General features: G+C 40.6%; 1 protein-coding gene across 1 annotated transcript; it reads left to right on the top strand.

The window, feature by feature from the left end:
- Positions 1 to 1,406: 1,406 nt before the first annotated feature.
- LOC306648262 (vomeronasal type-1 receptor 4-like) lies at positions 1,407 to 2,803 on the top strand (the record flags this gene model as incomplete). Its single annotated transcript, XM_079118239.1, has 1 exon — positions 1,407 to 2,803. The coding sequence occupies one exon, from the start codon at positions 1,407 to 1,409 to the stop codon at positions 2,343 to 2,345; it is 939 nt and encodes a 312-aa protein (XP_078974365.1). The 3' UTR covers positions 2,346 to 2,803.
- Between the last annotated feature and the right edge of the window lie 16,338 nt (positions 2,804 to 19,141).

Raw genomic sequence — 19,141 nt, 5'->3', positions numbered from 1 at the left:
GAGCTGTGTCCTCTCCACACCTGTGGAGAAGAGGAGGAGGAGCTGACAGGTCCCCTAGTCCTGGGCAGGCAGTGTATCTGGATGGCTGTTGTTCCAGCAGGAAGTTGGCACCAACTCTGGGCTGAACAATTAGGGAGATGATGGTCTGTGATGATGGTGAATCTCTTTCCCTCTTGATGTGAGAAGGAACATGTACAGAAAATTGATGATAAATATCACAGGTTTCCAACTCCACTGTCAGACATGTCATCAGCTTGTTTTCACCTCTCTCTAGATATTCCCAATTGTAGCATATGTACTATCAGCTCTAGGAATTTGACAGTGGAGGAGGTGATGAGTGTGCAGGGAGCAGATAGGAGGTCTGTTCACCTTCTGCTCAGTTTCTCTGTGATTCTGAATTTGCTTAAATGAAGTCTGTAAATATATGAATTTGAACAAAAGGCAAAAATCTGGTAATTGAAATTTTTAAAGCACAAGATCATGCTTCACATATGCCAGACTGCACCAGATTTCTTGGAATATCATTCAGCAATCTTGCTTCCTTAGAATAATCCCACTTTAGTCAGGTTTTAATTAACTCAGGAGTGTAACGTCTGCAATCAGTAAGGTTTTCTATTTCTCCTCTCTGTTTGCATGTTCTTGTTACATGCACTAAAGCTCCTGGCATGGCTTGTGGTTCTGGGTCCAGTGCTGTGGTAGGTGCCAGTGTACTTGTCAGGTGTTCCTGACACCACAGTGGGGCCACGTGGTCATGGTCCTGATGTGGAGCAGGGTGGCCTTATTGCACATCATGGGTCAGGTGCCTGTGTGTTCTAGTTCCCTCACTTCATCTGCATTCACTGAAACATCTAAATGTCCCTTCATAATAAATATCAGTCTACAAATGTGTCGTTCCCATTCATGGGAACTTGTTACAATAAAAATGCATAAATGCCACCAGCTTAGAAGGTAATAGTAGTATGGAAAGACAAAAGTAAATACAGAATTTTATTGTTTGAAAACTGCCCTTGATGGCTTCAGGGAAGTTTGCTGGTTCACACTACAGTCTGTTACCTCTTAGCCAGTTTCAAGACCCCTCAGCCTCAAGTGTTGTGAATTTTGGCAAATACTTAACTCTGCATGCCCACGTTCTTCTTGTCATTATTCAATCATCTCAGCACCTGCCTCAAATTGTGAAGATTGAAGACACCATGTGCTGCCTGCACAGCAGGAAAGTCCACACTCATGCTTCCAACTATCACCCTGATCTCATTACACCTGGCTAGTGAAATGGAAACATAAAGCAGATGTTCTGAGTTGGAACTCTGGAGAGTGGGCAATATTTGAATTTTCTTGACAGGACATGCAACCCCAGACTCCTGTTTCCCTGCAAAACCCTCTGCTTGGGACAGCAGGGAACTGAAAGGATGGCAGCCAGTGAGGTGGCTTTAGGAATCATCTTAATGTCACAGACTGTGTTAGGAGTTCTGGGCAATTCCTCTCTTCTCCTCCATTACCTGGTCCTTTATTTCACTGGGTGCAGGGTAAGACACACAGACTTGATTCTTCAGCACTTGATTGTGGCCAACTTGTTAACTCTCCTGTGTACAGGAATTCCCCAGACAGTGGCAGCTTTCAGTGTGAAGTATTTTCTCAGTGATATCGGATGCAAACTACTTCTCACTCTTCACAGGGTAGGCAGAGGTGTGTCCATTTGCAGCACCTGCCTCCTGAGCATCTTTCAGGCTATTAAGATAAGTTCTGGCAACTCCAAGTGGGCAGAGCTTAAAGTGAAAGCTTCCAAGTACATTGACTCTTTTGTGTACTTGAGCTGGATCCTGTGCCTCCTTGTAAATGCTGTTTTTCCTTTGTATGTGAGTGGAAAGAGGAGTAGTACAAATTTTACCAGCCTGAAAGATTTTGGGTACAGCTCAGGTGTTCGTCATGATACAACCACAGACTCACTGTTTGCAGCATTGCTCTCATTCCCTGATGCTGTGTGTGTGGGGCTCATGCTCTGGTCCAGCATCTTCATGGTGCTCATCCTGCACAGGCACAAGCAGAGAATGCAGCATGTGCACAAGACCTGCTCTTCCAGGTCCTCCTCTGAGTCCAGAGCCACCAAAACCATCCTCCTCCTGGTGAGCACCTTTGTGTCATTTTACTCACTTTCCTGCATCTTTCAAATTTTTTTGGCTGTTGTTTACCATCCCAACAGGTTCCTGGTGAGCACAGCTGCTGTAGTTGCTGGGTGTTTCCCAGTTGTCAGCCCCTTCCTGCTCGTGAGCAGGGACACTAATGCATCCAGGCTCTGCCTAACATGGATAAGGAATGGGAAAACTCCTGATATCATGAGAAATATGTAAATTGTAAGCTTCTGCACAATTCTTGGTTGTATGTTTCTTCTTATCCACACACTTGTTAAAAACAGTAACACACATATTACTCATGTCCCATGAGAATGGTGATTTAGACACATATATTTGTAGAAGATAAGTATGTGTGTGTGTGCATGTGTGCTTGTGTGCATTCGTATCATTGGAATTGGTTATTAACCATCAAGCAACATTTCTGGAAAATTAGCTGTAATTTAATTAAATTTCAGATTTAAATATAAAACCACATGTTGCCAAAACCCATAAGCATAGATTTGATATGTTTTCCTGCTATTTTGATTGATCAGCTTATTTAAACATGTGGAAAGTGTTTTTCATTTATCTACTTTATGTTTATGTCTCAGCTTTGTCTGTTGATGGAAATATCAATGTGAGCATTGTCAAGCAATATTTGTCTTCAGAAAGTAAAATTAGACCTGTGTATATCAAATAATATTGAGCAAAATGGGAAGCAATGGTCTACTTATGATCTATATTAATGTGTTTTTTTGTTTTTCTGCTGTGTAATTTTCAAAATTTTACTTTTCATGTACTCCAAAGCTGATAAGAATGTACCGTATTAGGATAAATAGACCACCTGAGGATATATGACACTTTAAACTATATATATTTTATTTTAAATCACTGATATGTATCATTAAAATAGTCTTATTTTAACACTGGAAAAGCCAATTAACCCAATCAATAAGGCTGAGGAACTGAGCAGACACCTCACAGAAGAAGAAATACAAGTGATCAGCAAACCTAGAAAAAATATTCATCATCTCTAGCAGTTAGCAGAAATGTTAATCAAAACTAAGATTCCATCTCACTCCAGTCAGAATGGCAACTATCAAGAATACAAGCAACAATAATTGTTCGCAAGAATGTGGGGAAAAACGTACACTGATACGTTGCTGGTGGGAATGCAAATTGGGGCAGCCACTCTGGAAAGCATTATGGAGAGTCCTCAGAAAACTCGGAATGGAACCACCATTTGACCCAGCTATCCCACTCCTTGGTTTATACCCGAAGGACTTAAAATCAGTGTAGTACAGTGATGCAGCCACATTAATGTTCATAGCAGCTCAGTTCACAATAGCTAAACTATGGAAACAACTTAGATGCCCTTCAACAGATGAGTGGATAAAGAAAATGTGTAACATATACACAATGGAATATTACTCAGCTTTAAGGAGAATGAAACTGTGGTATGTGCAGGTAAATGGATGGGACTGGTGACTCTCATGATAATGAAATAAGTCAAACCCCAAAATTTGAAGGCAAAATGTTTTCTTTAAGAAGTGGATGGTGATCCATTATGGTGGGGTGGGTGGGATGGAGGCACTTTGAATTGTGCAGAGGGCAGAGAAGGGAGAGTGGGGTTGGGAAGGACAGTGAGATGAGATGGACATTGTTATCCTATGTGCATGTATAATTACACTATTGATGTGACTCTACACCATGTTCAGAGGAAAGAGAAGTTGTGCTCCATTTGTGTACAATGTGTCTAAATGCATTCTACTGTCATGTGTAACTAACTAGAATAAATTTTAAAACATAAAAATATTAATTAAAAATAAAAAAGCAGTTTCATGTATAAGATGGGCGTGCCTTGTCAAATTACCATGCACAAACTGAACATACTCCTGTGGAAGGAGTTCCTCTGTGGACAAACAGCATCCTCATTCTCCAAGGTGTCTGTTTCCTCTCACATAAGTATCACCAAGAGGGATCAGCAGGTGACATTCTGCTAGCTCACATTCACCTCTTTTCTACTTTATATGAATGAAAAAATTCAATATGGACTCTTGTATTTTTGACTTTGAAAATTTCAAAAGTTTAAAATATCTTTTTTCCCCTGTTGTTGGTGACAGAATTCTAGTGCAGAAATATCAAACACTTAATTCTAGTGTTTCTCTCCTGTGAACAGAGGCTCTGGTTTGGTGATGGTTTGTTTTTTCACACATTCCATGTGTTGGAAGCTTTGCCCCAGTGTGATGTGTTGGAAGTGGAAACTGAGAAGTGGAGGCAAGGAGAAGGGGCTTGGTCCTGGGGCAGTCACCCTTGAAGGACACATGCTGATCTCCCATGAGAACGGGTTGTTTACAGTGAGTGCAGGTGATTCCACTCTCTCTTGCTCCCTGTCCTCCCCTGTGGAATCTCCTGCACCTGCTCCACCATTCTGATTCCATCTTCTGTGAGGCCCTCACCAGGATGAGCAGATGCTGGCACCATGTTCCTGAATCTCCAGAACTGTAGCTAAATAAATTTCTTTTCTTTATAAACTATTGCATAGGCATTTTGATATGAGATCAGAAACAGCTCACCACAACACGTGAATATCTTTCGGTTTGGAGCACCATGGTCAGTACTGGCGTGTGGGCTCTGCAGCATGACTTGCATGAGTTTCTGCTGGGCACACATGCAGTGGTGCCCTTGCTCTTCATGGTTTCCATGGACTCAGCTTTAGGATAGGCTGCCAATCAGTTCATCAAATGTTTCTAAGAGTTTCAACTCATTAGGGGCTCCTGTTTTTATTTTAAAGAAGAAGAAAAGTCTTTTATTAATCATACCATGAAAATAGCATGATATCTTATGAAAATTGAACTAGAATGAGTAATACTGTTTTAAAATTTACATTTCTTACCTTCATTTGTGAAGAACACATCACACGTTACTAATAGGGGCAGACAGATGTGACTGGTGGGATAATAGGATTATAATCCTATTATCTGTGCCACAGTGCAGACCACCACATGTTTATTTTCCAAGAAGAAATTCACCGGCAGCCCTGCCTGGCTGAAGTGGACAGACTATGATACTTCCTCAGCAAACTCCCTGTTATCTGCAGGAGACATGCAGACATGAAAAAATGTGCATAAGAGGAACCCAAGTGACCCTGAAGGGGGAGCCCTTTGTGACCCTTTTCAGAACCAGGTCCTGAAACCCAGAGTGATGAGGCTCATTCCTCCTAACCATAAAATCTGTAAGAAAGTATGATTATGAATTCAATTAGAACTGGTCACAAGAGGCCAAGATGACCTAGAGTTGTCATGGCAGGGAGGCTGGAAAGTGTGATGTTACCCTGCTGTCAGTCCACATCAAGAGGAGGACATGTTAAGACTCTCTGGAAACTTGTCTGGGATCCCCAGTAAAACTGGAGTGTAGGAGAGGCATGCAAGCCCTCTTCTCTCTGGAGGGACTGTCTGTCCCTTGAGAGTGTCACTTTCCCTTTTCCTACCCCTTCAGCAATCACTTCCTGTTGCTCTGAGTGACATGTCTGAAATCTTTCTGACTGGATCACAGGAACTGGGGCTTGAGGGGGTCTTCATGCTGCCTCAGTTTCCTGGAAGGCCCCTTCCCTTTTACACCATCAAGTCCCTTCCTGCAATGTGGGAGCTCTTTTCTTACTTAAATCCCACTCTGTTCACTCTTCTATCTTGGTATTGTCCATGGAGTTTATCCTTCAAATTTGTGAGGGAAAAATAATCCGGAAGGAATTGGTGAGCCCTGCAGCCTGTACAAACCCCACTGTGCGGAATCTAGTTTCATCTCAAGAATCTGTTTTCATCTTGACAATTTTTGGTGTTATGGATTAGTTTTAGCAAAACTATGAAAAAAATAATAAAGAGCAATTAACAGATATTCTTTTATTTTTATGCCATTTTTCTGCTCTTTGATACTACCACATTGTAACATTTTTTTCCTTAGTATATTACAGTTACGTATACTATTGGTTTACACTTTGACATGATTGAACGTTTGGAGTATCATTTGTTCAACCTAGCTAAGACACAGTTGGAAAGGCTACCACAAATCCATGGTGCTAAGAGCCAGTGGGCTGGGGTCTGACTGGCTAAGCACTGGGAAATCATTTCTACTGGATCTGCTACCTCAGGGCACTTTTAATGGAGGACACAAGCCTGACTGTAGTTGCCACATGGCGCATGATTGGCACAAGCTCTCCTGAAGTAACAGATACTCAGTAGCTCAAGACTCAAGTTAGTTTTCTTTCCCATTTTTATACTTTGAAACCAAAAATGAATATCTTTGTCTTTTTCACCCAGGGAGGCAAATATGGAATGCAGCTCTTGTGAAGCTTTTAACTCACAATGAACCAAGGCAATGAGTTATTGTCACTGAAGTTTCTTAATATTTAAAAGAACAGGCTTTGGTGTGATTTCCATTCCCAAACAAGCTTTCCATTTATGTGTATAACTTGATAACCCCTCCGTATTTGGTCTGCATTTTAGAAATATCTTGTATCAACCAATCTTTTCTGTGAATAAGGGTAAGAGTTATCATCTCAAACAATTTCTACATATAAAGGATATTTAAGTTTTGTTTTCACTGACCTGAAGAATTTTTATCACTTCTGAGTCCATGAATGCTTAGACATATATGCACTTGCATACATTTGTGTACATAGATGAGCTAATTCACCAGTGAAATAACAGTAGATGCTAAGAAGACAAGTGTGAAGTTTGATCTTCCCTGGACATCCTCCTCTGTCAAGGAAGGCAGGTAGACTGTGCTGCAGATGCCTAGAGTCCATAGGAGGGTCCTCCTCATCTGGGAACCCTGTGTCACCAGATCTGCCCACCATGGCTATGTGCATACCTGCTTCCCCTGCAGCACTGGCTCTAAGGTCACATGTGTCAGAAGTGAGGTGTCCTTGGTTGAGCATCCAAGGCTGCTGGCAATCCTCTGGATAACTCTTCCTCTACACTTCATGTTTAATCCTGTATTCATGTGATCATCAAGAGTTCAAGAGTGGTTCCTCCTGCAGCTTGTGTGCCTCTTCACTCCCTGAAGAGCTGACATTCACTCCAGCCTCTGTCCATTTCCTGACTGCTGGGCCTCCACCTCAAAGGAATTCTGCCTCCATGCTAGCTGTGATGGTGCTGTCCACATGTGGCCCTGAGGTGGTGACACACTGTGGTCTTCAGTCCAGGGACACCTGACAGCACACAACATCTGCCAAGCTCTGGATTGTCTGTTGTAGGCCACCTACCCAATCCCCATATGCTGAAGGGAATAGTACAGCCCCATCCAGGTGGCATGTTCTTCAGCCTGTTTCCTAAAAAGATTGACATCCTGCTGCAACTCCTCTTCTGTGTGTGTCTACAGACGCTCTTTACCTTCCTTGATGCATAGAAATAAAATGTCTGCATGCTACTGTGAGTGGCCCATGGTAGGGAGGGGTAGGGTGGACAATAGCACAGGCTGCTCCCCAAGAACTTCTTGATTCCTGCAACAGTCCTGGAGCCTGTGACAGTGTGTGGCCTGCAGCATGTGGGAGAGGTCACTCCATGGTTCTGAAAGTGGGGAGGATGGCCACCCTGGGGCCAGAACCCAGAGTGGTGCCAGATGTTCCTATTTACAGCAAGAGGACTTTGAAGGCTCCCTGTTTTCTTTTTCTTTTACTGTAAACAAATGGGATACATGTTGTTTCTCTGTACATGGCGTCAAGGTCGTCTCTTGAGAATTGTCTGTGTAGTCCTTTTGCTGATTTATTAATCATGTTATTTATTTTGTTGGTGGTTTTTGAGTTTTTATACTGGATATTAATGTCCTATTTGAGGAGTAGGTGGTAAAGATCTTCCCCATTCTGTAAGTTCTGTTCCGATATAGATTCCTGTGTACTCTCCCTGTGGCTGGGAAAAGGGAGTCAGGTGGTCCACCTGCATCTGAGCACTTACTGCCTGTGGTTGTGAATTGTGGATGCTGGTTTCTTCCACTCCTTAGGATAGAGGGTTAGTTGGTCCACCTTTGTCTGACTTATCACTGCCCAGGACCATGAATCACAGGCATCTGCTCTACTCTGCTCTGTTGCCCTTGGGAAAGTTCCCTCCCCATCTGCAACCAGGTGCCTTCAGATGCAGGATCTCTGTTGGCCTTCTATTGCAAAGAAGCCCTGGCTGATGTAGCTCACAGGAATTTTATCTGTCTCCAGAATGGGGGTGGATAACAACAGGTTCATCTTTACCTAAGTTCTTGAGAAAGTTTTGTTGAGTGCTGGCACAAGAATGGCACTCCCCAGGAGTGATGAGCTCTCTGATCTGCTCCACCCCACTCCCCTTGTCCTAGGTGAGGTGGAGGCTGATTCAGTAAGTTTAACTGGTAGCCATCCCTCCATGATTTCCTTCTAAGTGGATTATTGGGACATCCCACTGCAGAAGTGTTCCCTCTGGTTTTATTTGCTGCTATCTGAAGGAGTGAGAAGCTGTGTTGATTCAATTTCTTCTAGGGAGGCTGGCCAGCTCTGGGCTCCACAAATGGCACCATGTCTTGCCTGGCTTTCAGTGCAGAGCTGGGTTAAACTGCTCCATCTTCTTCACTGCCTTTGCTGTTCCTGTTGTGTTTCAACCTGGTCTGCTTCTCTTCCCAGATGTTGTTAGGAAGGGAGCTTATGTTCTTTCCTCTCCCTGGTCCTCTCTCAGTACCCCTGCTCTGACTCTGGTCCAGGGTCAGGGTTAAGGATTTCTGTCCATATTTTCTGTTCCTGTGATCAACTTTCAAGTACCTCCAAGTCTTGAGCTGTGCAGTGTTGATTTTTTGAAGTTTTATGCTGCCTCGCCTCTCTGGTCAACTGTTCTTTCAACTGCTTTCTTTCCTTATTGTGGAGAGTCAAGGATTCTGTTTGATCCAATCCACCATCTTTCTCCCCAAGCATTCTTCTCTTGAGGAGGTCCTGGGTGTTCACTCTTGGAAGGGTCAATGCTGATCTTGTGGATGATATTAATTCTCTCAAGAGTGGGTCATCTCAGCTTGAGTTCAGACATGTCTGCTCTCTCTTGCTCCCTCTTGCCTTGTGGTGTCTTCTGTACATGCTCCCATCATTCCAGCTCCTTCTGATATGAAGCTCTCAGCAGAGCTGAGGAGACCCTGGTCCATGTTCTTAATTTATCAAACTGAACACTCAGTAATTTTCTTTATGAAATCCTCACACCTAGGCCTATGCTGATGTCAATAGAAACAAGTGAGTACAACACATGATTTTCTTTCCAGCTTGGAGTATCAAGGTAAGCACTAGATGTACGTTCTGCAGGGTGTTTTGGTGACACTTTCAGGGGTTTCTGCTTGGTTTATATGTAGTGATGCCTTTGTTGGTCATAGGCTTATACTTAAGATGTTGGTATAAATTTTAACTGAGAATTGCTCCTATTTTTAATGAATAATTTAATTAAATTAACTAATTTTTCTTCTGTTAAACATAGTCATGTATATAAAACTTATGAGATTGTCTTTCTTTTCTTTAAAGGCATTTAAAGATCATTAAAATTTACATCAGCAAGCCATCTGGAATTACCTTGTTATATGTGTTGGTAATGATCAAAGTTTTTCCAAAACAATGAGTTTCAATATCTTCTAAAAATGTTGATTGGACCAACATTCTATCTCACTTCTGTCACTGCCTTACCAAGTCCAGTACAATTTCCTTTCTGAGCTGAGTCATGTCCAGTCTCCTGCTCTCCTGACTTAGTCTTATCAATATCCGGGCACCACTCAATCAAGGCCAGTCCTGAAGTCTAGAGTTTTCAGTGGAAGATGATCTTGGGAATTCTGTGGATCAAGGAAACCCCAGGACTCTGTCTCCCCATAGACAATGACTGATATTAGTTGCAGACCTTTTTGGATCTTGGCACAGCAGCAACCACCCATGCCCACCCTCTTCCCAGGGCTCCTGTAACAGCCTGTCCACACCTTGCAGAGTCAGTGTTGGCTATGGGAACAATGTGTGGGACCTGTGCTCTCATTGCTGCTTGCCCTGTTAGCCGTGGAGCTGCTGACACAGAGGCAGACAGCCAAGGTCTCACCCTCCCCAGGCATTCTCATACTTCATTTTCTCCCCTAATTTAAAATGTCAGTTTCCCTCTGTATTACCTTTTCCTTGTTTCCTCATTCTCTCTCTCTCTCTCTCTCTCTCTCTCCATATATATATATATATATATATATATATATATATATATATATATATATATATTTTCAGGCATCAAAGTAAGAAGTAGTGCATTTAACAATATTTTTCCATATGCAGTGGAACCAGAAGGCAGAATCTAAGAAAAGATCTGAACAGATCTTGAATTTACATCTCAGGTTGAACCCATTAATTACAAAGACAATAAAAAATGAAAATAAAGCAAGTAAATTCTGGGAAAGAGAAGAATATAATTTCTATGGCTGCCATAGTAGTATATTTAAAGGTCCAGTTTTCAACTAGAAAATCAAAAGCTGTAAAAGGGTAAATATGGTCCATTCAAAGGGTGAGTAAATAATAAACCAACAGAAACCATCCTGAGAAAGGCTGTGTGGTGACCCTAAGATAAAATGTAATACTAATATTGAAAGAAGACTTAAGAAACCCTCAAGGTAATGTTGGGAGAAATGGAATCACCTGTAAAGAGACCCTGATGAACCCTGAGGGAAGTTCTGGAGCTGTAACAGGACTGAAAAGGAAGCTTCACTAGAGAATTGTCAGGTTTAAGCAGAAAGAGGACAGCATTTTAGATACATCTAGAAACACTAATGTAGGAAGGGTGCACTGTAGCCATGACAATTGTTTGCTCCAACAATGAAAGCTCTATCAATTAAGTTTTTCCCCCATTTTTATTGGTTTATTATAGTTGTACATGCTGATGGGACTCATTGTTACATATTCACACATGCACAATACACAGTATACCTAGTGATTTGACCAATATCTCTCACCAGCACTTCCCCTCCCTCTCCAGTCCTCTTACCCCTTGGTCCCTTTCCTCTACTAGTCTGCTTTTGAATTTTTTTGGAGATCTACCCCCTTTCTTTTTCTTTTTCTTCTCTCATTTCCACATATTAGAGAAAACACATGACTTTTGACCTTCTGAGCTTGACTTATTTTGCTTAACTTGATGGTTTCTAGTTCAATCTATTTTCCTGCAAATTCCATAATTTCATTTTTTATGGTTGAATAAAATTCTATTATGTATATATAGCACATTTTCTTTACTTATCCATTGATGGACACCTAGGCTGGTTACATAGTTTGACTATTGTGAATTGCGTTGCTATAAACATGGGTATGCATGTATTGCTGTGGAAATATGACTTTCATTCTTCAGAGTAAATACCAAGTAGTGATACATAGCTGGGTCATATGGTGGTTCCATGCCTGGTCTTTTGAGGAATATCCATACTAATTTCCATAGTGATTGTACTAATTTATGGTCCCAATCAACAGAGTAAATGTGTTTGGTTTTCTGCACATTCTCTCCAGCATTGATTACTTATATTCTTGATGATTACCATTCTGATTGATGTGGATTGAAATGTCAGTGTAGTTTTGTTAGTCATGGGTTTTTAAATAATAAATATGCCCATATTGTCACCTGTTTTTTTTTTTTTTTTTAAATACTCAGTATTGAACCCATGGGTGCTCAACCAATGACCACCTCCCCAGTGTCTTTTATATTTTATTTAGGGACAGAGTCTCACTAAATTGTGTAGTGCCTTGCTAAGTTTCTGAGTCTGGTTTAGAACTCATGATCCTCTTTTCTCAGCCTCCCCAGCCTCTTTGATTACAAGCAAGCACCACTGTCCCTGACTAAATTTGTCCATATCTTGTACTTAAAACACTTCATGATTAAATTTGTTTTTATACATATTTTTATGACTGTCATAACTTTGCACAACATTAGTGGTTTAACGGAAGACTCCATTTTCTCATGGTTCTTAGATCAAAAATCAGAGGGTTTGGCTGGGTCCTCTGATTATGGTATGAAGACCCTGAAATTATCTTTCATCCAGCATGAACTCTGTGAATCAGATGTTGGGTGAAAATTCACTTCTTTGATCTTGTAGATAGTTGGAAAAAATTATTATTATTATTTTTTTTGCGAAAGAAGATATAAATGACAACTTTAACCATTTTTACTCAACATAGTACATAAAATCCTAGACTGAACAATCAGGCAAGAGAAAGAAATAATGGACACCCAAATAGTGAAGGAGGAATTCAAACTGTCATTGTTTGCACAAGATATGATATATATCATAAAACCAAAAGCCTCCTGAAAGAATAAGCAGCACTAAAAAAAAAAACAAATATTAAGAAAAAAATCTCAGTCAGGTAGAAATCAACATGAAAAAGTCATGGACATGAGTATAAACCAAAAATGACTCATAAGATTTCCGTACTGGGCCCACTGTCCTGGAAGATGGAAAGTGTAATATGAATACTTGGCATTTCAGTCAGAGAGGCAGAGTGGGTAAGCAAAGGCAGTGTGGGCAAGTGCTCATGTCTGGAAAAGGCATTCTGACAGAGAAGCAGATCCCACACAAAGGTGGACAAGCAGAGGAATATTCCTTATCCATGAGCTCAACTAGTGAGGGGAAATAAATGTCTTAGCTCCTCCACCAACCCCTGAAGGCACCTCTCAAAGTTTAATTACTTTTCATTGAGGACTGTTGGTGAATCACTCAGTGATAAAGAAATGAGATTCTAGGTCTTAAGGATTGTGAAATTCATCTATTGTTAACATAACCTATCATGAATGAAAGGGCAGTTTCAGAGGATTAATATTTTATGCTTATCATAATGCTGATGAGAGGGTCAATATGTAATTCTGTGCAGAAACTGTGTATCTGAAATCATTTCTGCAATCATGTGCTTTAGAAAATCTCACTGTGCAAATGTGAGGCACATAGTAGAGACAGTGGTTGTTGTCTACTGAAATCACCTGGCTCTGGTGATTATGGTGAGTCTGCTTTTCCTCTGAGGCTTAGGAAGGAAGCAATTAAGAGAAAATAAATTTTTAGTACGATTTCAATCCTGCAAGGACACAAGCGGTGGATCCACAGATTCATAGCACTGATGCCCAAATCCAGAGCCACACAAAGCAAGCTTGTTCTGGTGAGCATCTTCATATCTATTTTCCCCTTATCCTGCATCTTTCATATTTCTCTCACTTTTCTTATAGTCTGATGGTTCTTGGTGAAAACTTTTGCCCCAATATCTGTTTCCAACCATAAGTGTCTTTGTCTTTATGATCCAGGATTCTTCCTCATCCAGGTTCTCTTTGGCATGGATAATAAATGCAAACCTCTTATTGTATCAGAAATGTCAGATTTTGTCTTTACATAATTGTTTTCCATTATTACTTTGCAAATGGCAACACAGACATACAAACAGGATGCATATCTAAGAAAAATACTTGGGTATTTCACCTGGTTGCATGAGGAACCACCTGGGAATGGTGAAGGTGAATAAACTAGTTTAGCCTCAATCTGGCTCACAGACTCCTTCCTCTTCATTCCATTTTTCATCAAATATGAACTGAAGCTTATTAAATGATTCTTCTGAGCTACAGCATTTGATGAGTCTCAGCATTTCACTGAGTCATTTGCTCATGAAAATATTCACAAGAAGGGAACACAGGAAATGGGTGGTGGGCCTTGTTCAAAGGCAATTCCCTTGATTTTCTGTGTATGTGAGCATCCCATAGGAGGAAGGATCTGCTGTATTTGATATGGACTGCCTGTTCAAGGTTGTTTATGCTAATAAACCAACTTGGATAGCATCAACCATAAAGTCAGAATATACCTGTGAGTGCAAAGGGAATTCAGATTCCAGTCATGGAAGAACAACACCCTACAAATCAAGGATTTGGAAGTTCATGGGAAAAGCTGTGCCTGAGAACTCCCCAGATCCTCAGCCTACATGGAGAGCCATGATGAGAATGAGTTATAAAGCCTTCAAAAGGTAAGTGAGGGACAGTCTATCTAAGGGCTTTAAGCACCATATCATGCTTAGTCTACCATGAATAGTGTCAGCACTCTGGATAATTCTATTGTGAAACATCCTCCTCAGGATTCAATGCTAAAGCAACTCTAAACTTGTCTCACTCTAATGGCGTGTTCCAGATATTGTGCTCTGGGAAGTCTCACTGCCTCATTCTCAGATTGTGCTTGTTGGACTTGTGAAAACTCCCATTGTGCTGTGTCTCTGTGGATGTCATAAGAATAGATAGGTGATTTTGATGCCCCAGAGCTTTATTGTTTAAAAATACAGAATAAGGAATCCCAGCAGATTGGGAGGCTGAGGCAGGTGTCTTGAGAGTTCAGAGTCAGTCTCAGCAATTAGTGAGGCCCTATGCAACTCAGTGAGACCCTGTCTCTAAATAAAATAGAAAAAATGGCTTCAGATGTGGCTCAGTGGTTAAGTGACCCTGAGTTCAATCCCTGGTACCAAAAACAAAGAAGCAAAAAACAAACACAGCAACTAAAAAAGAGAATAAGAATGTAGATCATTGTGAAGAAAGAGATTATCTGAGGAATCTAAAATCAGAGTCAATGAGGGAGTATGGAGCTTGGAACTCCTAATCCAGAGGGAAGAGTCTATGCATTTCACATGGTTATAGCTGAAAGACTTGTCTATTAGCCTATTCACTTCTTCTATGACAAAATCTAGAAGTTGGGTAATTTACAGAGAGAAGATCATTATTTTACAATTTAGAGTCCTCACAAGCATGCCATTCACAATGGGTCAGTTCCTCTGTGGCCCAGAGCTATATCATAAGGAGGTGGCTGGCATCATGGCAGGAATGTGTGTACGAGAGATCACATGGTGAGTCTGGAAGATAGAACACTGGGGCCAGTTTTTTTTTTTTTTTTAAAGAACCCCTCATGAAAACTAGCCAGTGTCTCATGAGAACTACCTTGATCATTTCAATGGACAAAGTCACAGTGACCTCTCAACACCCAGCAGCCCTCACCTCATAAAGGTCCCACCACATTTAACATTGCCACACTGGACACCTATCTTCCAAGATAAAATCCCTTCTGAGACACACCACATTCAGTGGTAAGATAATCCATTCCTGTATCAGATGGATAAGCCCTTCTGATTTCTCCATGACAAAGTAGAATGAGGCATAAGCAGGAGTGAACTCCACTCAGAAAAGGAAGAACTGTAAATTCCTTTGTGTAAAAGATAACTCAACACCAACCTCAGCAAAGACTTAGTCCAATTCATACAAGTGTATCTGATAAATACAGCACACTGGAACTTAAAGGAACAAGGCAGTCACTGGACTAATCCAGGAGGAGAAACAAGGTTGTAGATATGAACTGTGATCAGGGCACATTATGCCCAGAGAGAACCAGGAGCAACTTCCTTGGACCACAGGGCTCAATCCCACCTGGAAGAAGATAGAGATATTAGTCCTACGTCAAACCTGCATCCTGTGAGAGGGATTACCCTCCCTGTGGACTCTTCCTCCCTAACCTCAGGTCACCTTGGACTGTCTGGGCATCTAGTTACACAGAGCAGTGTTTAGACCAAGATGTGGGAGAGGGACAGGTTAAGTGTTTGAAAAAGAGGAAGAAATTCCTAAGTTACCACAAGTGTTTTTCAATCTATTCTACTCTTGTGCCCTTCTTTTCAGTTCTTGTGTCCTTTTGTAACTTTTTACATATGTTCATCACCCGACTCATTATATTTGTTAATGTTCTTATTTGTTTCTTTTATTCTTTTTCTTTTTTTGGAATCACACAATCCAGTGAGATTTATTGATGGGTGTTTTATGGTTTTGATGCTTTTTATTTATTTATTTATTTATTTTTATTGTAAACAAATGGGATACACTTTTTTACTCTGTTTGCTCATGGAGTAAAGGCGTACCATTTGTGTAATCATAAAGTTACATAGGGTAATGTTGTTTGATTCATTCTGTTATGATTTCCTCCCCCACCACCACTCTGACCCCTCTTTTTTCTCTATACAGTCCTCCCTTCCTCCACTCTTGCCACCCTCCTTAACCCTAACCCTAAACCTAACCCTAACCATAATGCTAACCCCTCCCACTCCCTATTATATGTCAATTTGGCTTATCACCGAGATCACTCATCCTTTGCTTTTTTGAGATTGGCTTATCTCACTTAGCATGAGATTCTCCAATTTCATCCATTTGCCTGCAAATGCCATAATTTTATCATTCTTTATGGCGGAGTAATATTCCATTGTATATATATGCCACAGTTCCTTTATCCATTTATCAATTGAAGGACATCTAGGCTGGTTCCACAATCTGGCTATGGTGAATTGAGCCGCAATGAACATTGATGTGGCTGTATCTCTGTAGTATGCTGATTTTAAGTACTTTCAGTATAGGCCAAGGAGTGGGATAGATGGGTCAAATGGTGGTTCCATTCCAAGCTTTCTGAGGAATCTCCATACTGCTTTCCAGAGTACCTGCACTAATTTGCAACCCCACAACCCCACCAGCAATGTATGAATGTACTTTTTTCCCCACATCCTCACCAACACCTATTGTTGCTTGTATTTTTGATAATTGCCATTCTTATTGGGGTGAGATGGAATCTTAGTGTAGTTTTGATTTGCATTTCTCTTACTACTAGAGATGTTGAACATTTTTTCATATATCTGTTGATTGCTTGTAGGTATTCTTCTGTGAATTGTCTGCTCATTTTCTTACCCATTTGTTGATTACACTATTTGTATTCTTGGTGTAGAGTTTTTTGAGTTCTTTATATATTCTGGAAATTAGCACTCTATCTGAAGTATGAGTGGCAAAGATATTCTCCCACTCTGTAGGCTCTCTCTTCACATTACTGGTAGTTTCCTTTGCTGAGAGAAAGCTTTTTCATTTGAATCTATCCCAGTTATTGATTCTTGCTTTTATTTCTTGTGCTATGGGAGTCCTGTTAAGGAAGTCTGATCCTAGGCCAACATGTTGAAGATTAGGACCTACTCTTTCTTCTATAAGATGAAGGGTCTCTGGTCTGATTCTGAGATCCTTGATCCATTTTGAGTTGAGTTTTGTGCAGGGTGAGAGATAGGGGTTTAATTTCATTCTGTTGCATATGGTTTTCCAGGTTTCCCAGCTCCATTTGTTGAAGAGTCTATCTTTTCTCCATTGCATATTTTTGGCCCCTTTGTCTAGTATTAGAAAATTGTATTTATTCGGGTTTGTGTCCATATCCTGTATTCTGTACCATTGATCTACCTGACTATTTTGGTACCAATACCATGCCATTTTTGTTACTATTGCTTTGTAGTAGAGTTGAAGATCTGGTATTGCGATACCCCCTACTTCACTCTTTCTACTGAGGATTGCTTTAGCTATTGTGGGTTTCTTATTCTTCCAGATGAATTTCATAATGCTTGCTCTATTTCTGTAAGGTACATCATTGGGATTTTAATTGGAATTGAATTGAATCTGTATAGCACTTTAGGTAGTATGTCCATTTTGACAATATTAATTCTGCCTATCCAAGAACGTGGGAGATCTTTGCATATTCTAAGGTTTTCGTTAATTTCTTTCTTTAGTGTTCTGTAGTTCTCATTGTAGAGGTCTTTCACCTCTTTTGTGAGATTGATTCCCAAGTATTTTATTTTTTTCGATGCTATTGTGAATGGGGTAGTTTTCCTAACTTCTCTTTCTGAAGATTCATCACTTATGTATAAGAATGCATTGGATTTGTGAGCATTGATCTTGTATCCTGCTAGTTTACTGAATTCACTTATGAGTGTAAAAGTTTTCTGGTGGAATTTCCGGGTTCCTCTCTATATATAATCATGTCATCAGCGAACAGGGATAGTTTGAGTTCTTCTTTTCCTATTCGTCTCCCTTTACTTTCTTTGGTTTGTCTAATTGTTCTGACTAGAGTTTCAAGGATGATGTTGAATAGAAGTAGTGAAAGACGGCATCCATGCCTTGTTCCAGTTTTTAGGGGGAATGCTTTCAGTTTTTCATCATTTAGAATGGTACTGGTCATGGGCTTAGCATAGGTGGTCTTTATGATGTTAAGGAATGTTCCCACTATCCCTATTTTTTCTAGTGTTTTGAGCATGAAGGGATACTGTATTTTATTGAATGCTTTTTCTGCATCTATTGAAATAATCATGTGATTTTTAACTTTAAGTCTGTTGATATGGTGAATGACATTTGTTGATTTCCAGATGTTGAACCAACCTTGTATCCCTGGGATAAAACCCACTTGATCATGGTGCACTATCTTTTTAATATGATTTTGTATGCGATTTGCTAAAATTTTGTTGAGAACTTTTTTTTTTTTTTAAATTCCAGGCATCTCTTATGATGTAACAACAGCAGACAATCAATAGCAGCCCTATTTTCAAGAATAGTGTGATGGATACATGTTTCAGAAGAATTAACAATTTCTGCTAAGTACGGGGCACTACCAACGAGGATACAACAATAGAGGAAAAACACAATAGCGAAAATACTTGTGGCATTTTGGGTTAGTTTGGCAGAACCATGACCAAATTTTCTCAGGTACTATTTAAACTCACCTATACTAGCAATTGTTTAGCAGATGTTGTTACACTCTTTTAAGCCCCCAAAGTCACTAGATGATGTGAAGACCAGGGTTTCCTTGGGCCTCTCTTTTTTCCTGGAGGTTCCTTCTTTGAGTCAGTGTCCTCTTCATCCAGGATAAAATGGAATTTGGGAATCGAATTGTGAAGTCCTTGATGGCAACTCATGATGATTGGTAGGTCTGATCCACTAACGACAGACAAGGGAGGCTCTTGTGTCTTCTTAGGAGAGGAATGCTGTTATTTCACCATCAAATCTCCCGTGACTCACCACCCTGCTCTCACTGAAGCTGCCTTTCCCGTCCGTCATGTGATACTGAAAGCAGGCACTGCCTTCTGAGAATGGCTCAGTGGATGTTGTAGTTCTGACACTTCCAATCTGACCGCACGTTCATTTCCAAACAGCGTTGGCGTCTGTGGCTCCACTAGTTGAGAATTTTTGCAT

This window comes from Sciurus vulgaris (assembly GCF_902686455.1).
Source record: "Sciurus vulgaris genome assembly, chromosome: 17".
Classification (NCBI taxonomy): Eukaryota; Metazoa; Chordata; class Mammalia; order Rodentia; family Sciuridae; genus Sciurus; species Sciurus vulgaris.
Note: the sequence above shows the minus strand (reverse complement) of the source record. Positions and strands in the feature narration are given on the sequence as shown.